Below are 6,049 nucleotides of genomic sequence, written 5' to 3' on the forward strand. Positions count from 1 at the left end.
CCACCTCACCAAATACTGTAGATAATTTACTCTTGACATCTAATTCTCCCTTTCTTTAGCTTAATACCATTCCCCCATGTCCCATCTATATAACAATTCAAAAAGTTGATTTCCCTCATGTTTATAGACTTCTTTTAAATACTGGAAGGTCACAACAGGTCTCTCCATAGCCTTCTCTTTTCCAGGCTGAACAAGCCCAGCTCCTTCAGCCTGTCTTCATAGGAAAGATGCTCCAGCCCTTAGATAATCTTGGCCCTCCTCTGAACCCTCTTCAACAGCTCCACATCTTTCCTGTACTGGTGGACCCAGACCTGGACACAGTACTCCTGCTGAGGCCTTACGAGGGAAGAATAGAGGGGGACAATCACCTCCCTTGCCCTGTTGGCCACCCCTCTTCTGATGGAGCCCACAGTACTGCTGGCCTTCTGTTCTTCATGTTAAAATCAGTGCCAGTGGAGATGACCCACTGTTTCACAGCTGCCACAAGGCCATCATGGCTGAAACGCACCACCCACCACCTGACTGTGCTGACATCACTGTTCTCCATAAACTTTCAGCAATGATGAATGTCAGTGGGTGCAATTGTTTCCACATGGAAGAATTCAAATGCTCCCCTTTGCTTCATACGCATTTTCATGACTAATGCCTTTTTGTCAGACTGACCTGCACTCATAAAGCAACAAAATACAATGTAATATTGATGAGAATGTTCAACCTTTACTTCAATACCACCACCATCAGTCTCTGTTGTTGTGGATCAACGTAAGAAAATAGGAGGTATTACTTTCAGAGCAGATGTCATAGAATTTCAGCATCCACCAGCAAGTGTGTAAGATGTATGGGTGACTTGTTCTGCTGTCAGTTGCCACCCTTGGTGTAACATTACAGTGTGGTTTTGCTCCTGCTTTATAAAGAATTCCAAGTCCAATCTGTTAATCTCTCTCACTGGGATGTCTGAGATCACAGAGAAAAAATCAGAATGTGTTCCTCATCATGTTTTCTAGTTCTGAACAATGATAGCGGAGAATTTTTCTTTCCTTCATTCCCTACATGCTATTTCCTTGTGCAAACCCTGATCCTGCTTTTTGGTGGTGGTGGTTGATTGATTTTTTTCTTGTTGTTTGTTACTTTTTAATGCAGGAAATAGTGAAGCTGTTCAACTGCGATTAGTGAATGGTACAAATCACTGCTCTGGGAGAGTGGAGGTGCTTTATGGCCACAAATGGGGAACGGTCTGTGACGACAACTGGGATCTAATTGATGCTGAAGTTGTGTGCCGTCAGCTGGGCTGTGGGACAGCCCTATCTGCTGCTTCCTCAGCTTATTTTGGCAGAGGATCTGACCCCATTTGGCTTGATGATGTTATGTGTAAAGGAACTGAAGCTGCCCTGTCTGAATGCACTGCAAAACCTTGGGGAAAACATGACTGTGGGCATGGAGAAGATGCTGGTGTTGTATGCTCAGGTAACTCTCATCCTGCATGACACAAGTGGGTTTAGGTAATGCTGTAGATGCTGTAGGGAGCTCTGTTCCTTTTGGAGAAAAAGCAGTGTTGGTGCAGGAATTATTTTTAGATTCCCAGGTTCTTGAAGACAACCATAACCAATATTTTCCCTACATGATTTATAAAGTCAGAATCATAGAATCACCAAGGTTACGAAAGACCTTCAACATCATCCAGTCCAACTGTCCACCTACCATCAATATTTCCTACTAAACCATGTCCCTCAGTGCAACATCTAAATGTTTACAAAATATCTCCAGGGATGCTGATTCCACCATCTCCCTAGGCAGCCTGTTCTATCACCTAACCAGTCTTTCAGAGAAGAAATTTTTCTTAATATCTCCTTTTGGGAAGTTGTAGAGAGTATAAGGTCTCCCCTGAGCCTCCTCTTCTCCAGGCTAAACAATCACAGCTCTCTCAACGGCTTCCCGTAAGGTTTGTCCTTCAGACCCCTCACAGCTTCAATTCCCTTCTCTGGACACGCTCTGGGGCCTCAGTGTCTTCCTTATAGTGGGAGGCCCAACACAGCACTCGAGGTATGGCCTCACCAGGGCTGAATACAGAGGGATGATCTCTGCTCCTGCTGACAATGCAATTTCTGATGCAAGCCAGGATGTCATTGGCTTTCTTGGCCACCTGAGCCCACTGGGTTATGTTCAGCCAAGCCTAGACCAACACTCCTAGGTCCATTTCCTCTACACAGCCTTCCAAGCCTGTAGTGTTGCCTAGGGCTGCTGTGGCTGAAGTGCAGGACCCAGTGCTTGGTCTTGTTGACCCTCATCCCATTGATCTCAACCCAGCTATCCAGCCTGTCCAGATCCTTCGGTAGGGCCTTTCTACCCCTGGGTATATCATCACTTCCCCCCAGCTTGGTGTCATTTGCAAACTTACTGAGAGTGAGTTCAATCCCCTCATCCAGGTCATCAATAAAGGACCAACCCCATTACCACCCATACTGTCTGGGCCTGGTCCCCCAGTTGTTTCACACATGCCGTGTGATCTCACTCAAGATGATCTGTTCTGTAAACTTTTCTGTCACTGAGGTCAGGCTTACAGGCCTGTAGTTCCCCAAATCCTCCTTACAACCCTTCTTGTAGATGGGACTCATATTGGCAAGCCTCCAGTCCTCTAGGACCTCTCTGAGCAGGAATACTGGTAGGTAGTGGAGAGTGGCTTGGCTATCACTTCTGCCAGATCCTTCAGCACCCTTAGGTGGATCCCATCTGTCCCCATCGACTTGTGACAGTCCAGGTGGAGTAGTAGGTCACTAACTCTTCCCACTTGTGATTCCCAATACTCCATCTGTCTGGCCGAGCAGAAGCAGGTGTTATATTCCATAACTCGTTAGCAATCTGCAGGTAGGTCACTGATGACCAGTATGATGATTGCTTGGACATCACTGCATGGAGAGGAGTGTATTGCCTGCTGCCTTTCTGGTAGTGAGGCACTAATTAGAGTATCAACTTCATAGTCACATACGGAGGCTCTCTAGCCTCTTGTCCCCCAGTCTTCGCATATGTCCAATATTGCCCCATCCTAGCTGCACAGTCTGATACTTCTCCTTGTTATGCTTCATGCAGTTGGTGGTTGCTCTCTAATTTTACAGGACCTCTCTGTCAAGATTTCTGTGAGTCAACATCTCCTCTTAGTTTAGTACTGCCTGCAAACTAGGTGTGCATTCGAGTCTTGCATCCAGATCATTAATAAAAGCACTTAAGAGAACTGACCCCACAGTGGAGCCATTAGGAGCCTGAATAGTGATGCTGCTGAACATCTCATGCTGTGATGATGGAAGAAATGCTTGTGCTGCTCCCACGTGCAGTATTTCTGCAAGTCACAATCCACAGAGTGAAAAACACTGTGTTCATTGACAAATGGAGAAAAGACAAGCCAGATTCTGCATGAGATTCTTCCCTAGCCTTTATTTCTTTTTTTTTTTCTTCCTTTCTGTAGGTTTTGCAATGCCAGCTCTGCTCCGATTAGTGGATGGAGCAACCCACTGCTCTGGGAGAATCGAGGTGTTCTATGGCCAGCGCTGGGGAACTGTGTGTGATGATGGCTGGGATTTGGCTGATGCAGAAGTTGTGTGCAGACAGCTGGGCTGTGGGAAGGCCTTGTCAGCTCCCCATGGGGCTCACTTTGGGCAAGGATCTGACCCAATCTGGCTTGATGATGTCAGCTGCATAGGGACTGAAGCTGCCCTCACCACATGCAAAGCCAGTCCCTGGGGAAGCCATAACTGTGACCATGGAGAAGATGCTGGCGTGGTGTGTGCAGGTACCCTTATAAGCATTAAAGAATAAACTATCTTGGGTCATCCTGGGGCCAGGGTCCTTTGGCACTAACAGGTGCTTGCAAAAAAAAGCATCAGAGAGGGCTTCAAAATGATGTGGCTACATCCATAGATAATTACAACCTGTCTTTCCTTATGTTGGTCTTTTGAATGGGGTGCTTCCAGGTGGCAGTTTGCAACCACAGATAGTGGTACACAGAGGGAACACAGATCATTGTGAGGTGTGTTCTCATATCATTTACTCTACAACCCAATAATTGGGTTATTCTTCTTATTATGTAAAAGAGAAGAGCATGTGAAGTGTGATGAGCATAATTGCATAAGTCAGCCACAGCCCCAGCTGACCAAGTTCTCAAGTTCCACCATTCTTCTTTCTCCTGTTTCTCTTCCTTAAGAGATTAAGGAAACATTAACAGAAACGTTTCTGTTAAGGATGGCTGTAGGTCTTCCAGTCCACTGCTCTGCCAGTCCTGAGCAGTTCCCATTAGGGGCTGCTTAGTTTGAGAGGAGGAATTTATCTTTCAAACACTCAAAAGAATCATAGAATCATAAAGTGGCTTGGTTTGAAAAGGACCCCAAATATCATCTAGTTTCAACCGCCCCGTTGAGCAGGGTTGCCAACCACTAGACCAGGCTGCCCAGAGCCACATCCAGTCTTGGCTTAAATGCCTTCAATGGTGGGGCATCCACCACCTCTCTGGCAGCAAAATGAAGAGATTAAATTAAAAATGTGGGTTGACTTCACACCTAGAAAGAAAATAAAAACTTCTGGTCAAATTATTCTTTCTTGTGTCACAGCTGTCCCAAGACAGATGCTGCTGAGCACTTAAATGTGTAGAATAGACCACACTGATTCTGTCTTTGAATCTTACTGCTGTTCAAGGAATATTCCTCAACACTCAATATTAATTGCAGAACTTCACCCAAGCAAGAACCCCTGCTCCAAATTCTTCACGCTCAGCCTCAGCAGATCTTTACACCTTCAACATATGCTACTGTCAGCACTCAATCAACTTTTGTCATCCAGAAATTGCTGATCCCAACAGCTAAGAGTCCTTTATGCAGCCTTAATGTAGGCATGCCTGTGCTCCTGCAGAAATGTTATTTCATTGGTTCCTTCTATGCTCAGCTTATCAGCTCACATGACTCGCTCTGGTCTGTTTTACCACAGTTAACAGGCTGCAGGCATAACTGTCATCTTCTGAGAATATAGAGGTACAAACAGATGGCAGATTTTTAGGTGAGACTAGACAAAGAGAGAGAACCAGAGACCACTATTCTATGGGACAGAAGCTGCGGCAATGATCTACTGGTCTGTTATGGAAAAAAAAAGAGCAATGTCCATGCCACACCACCACTGTCCGGACATGATCAGCATGGACTAAAATATGAAGGAAAGCATAGAAAACCGATGTCTTCACTATATCTCAATTACAGGATTTCCTGAGCTTCTTCCAATCCGGCTGGTGAACGGTTCAAGTAACTGCTCTGGGAGAGTTGAGGTGTTTCGTGAGCAGCAATGGGGAAGCGTGTGTGACGACAGCTGGGATTTAAGAGATGCTCAAGTGGTGTGCAGGCAGCTGGGCTGTGGGGCAGCAATGTCAGCGCCTGGCTCTGCTCGGTATGGAGAAGGAGCTGGACAAATTTGGTTGGATGACGTGAACTGTACAGGATCTGAAAGTGCCCTTGCTGAGTGCCGAGCCAAAGCTTGGGGAGAGCACAACTGTAACCACGGAGAGGATGCTGGTGTGGTGTGCACAGGTAACTCCTGCCTATGCCTGTGTGCTACAGGGAAGGATTACTTTTTCCATGAGGATAATCTGTGTGCCAGCATAGCTGCAATCTCTGTCTTGATGATGATGCATCACTGTCACGATATGGGAGATTTCTTTGAAATTTCTCCTTTTCCTGAAACCGTGCAACTGTTCTTGTACACAGGAGTTGTCCTTGTCTTAGAAAGAGAAGGCATGGAAGGGAAGGGAAGGGAAGGGAAGGGAAGGGAAGGGAAGGGAAGGGAAGGGAAGGGAAGGGAAGGGAAGGGAAGGGAAGGGAAGGGAAGGGAAGGGAAGGGAAGGGAAGGGAAGGGAAGGGAAGAGAAGGGAAGGGAAGGGAAGGGAAGGGAAGGGAAGGGAAGGGAAGGGAAGGGAAGGAAGGGAAGGGAAGGGAAGGGAAGGGAAGGGAAGGGAAGGGAAGGGAAGGGAAGGGAAGGGAAGGGAAGGGAAGGGAAGGGAAGGGAAGGGAAGGGAAAGGAA

General features: G+C 46.6%; 1 protein-coding gene across 1 annotated transcript in view; it reads left to right on the forward strand.

Moving 5' to 3' along the window:
• Positions 1-493: 493 nt before the first annotated feature.
• Positions 494-6,049, forward strand: part of LOC306956433 (scavenger receptor cysteine-rich domain-containing protein DMBT1-like) — a gene marked incomplete at both ends in the record, with an annotated part of 18,163 nt that continues 12,607 nt past the window's right edge. The window contains 4 exons of the mRNA XM_079547704.1: positions 494-572; positions 1,141-1,464; positions 3,458-3,781; positions 5,235-5,558. Coding sequence (XP_079403830.1) covers positions 494-572; positions 1,141-1,464; positions 3,458-3,781; positions 5,235-5,558 — 1,051 coding nt within the window. The remainder of the gene's footprint in view (positions 573-1,140; positions 1,465-3,457; positions 3,782-5,234; positions 5,559-6,049) is intronic.

The sequence above is a fragment of the Tetrao urogallus genome, assembly GCF_951394365.1.
Source record: "Tetrao urogallus genome assembly, chromosome: 30".
In the NCBI taxonomy this organism is placed as follows: domain Eukaryota; kingdom Metazoa; phylum Chordata; class Aves; order Galliformes; family Phasianidae; genus Tetrao; species Tetrao urogallus.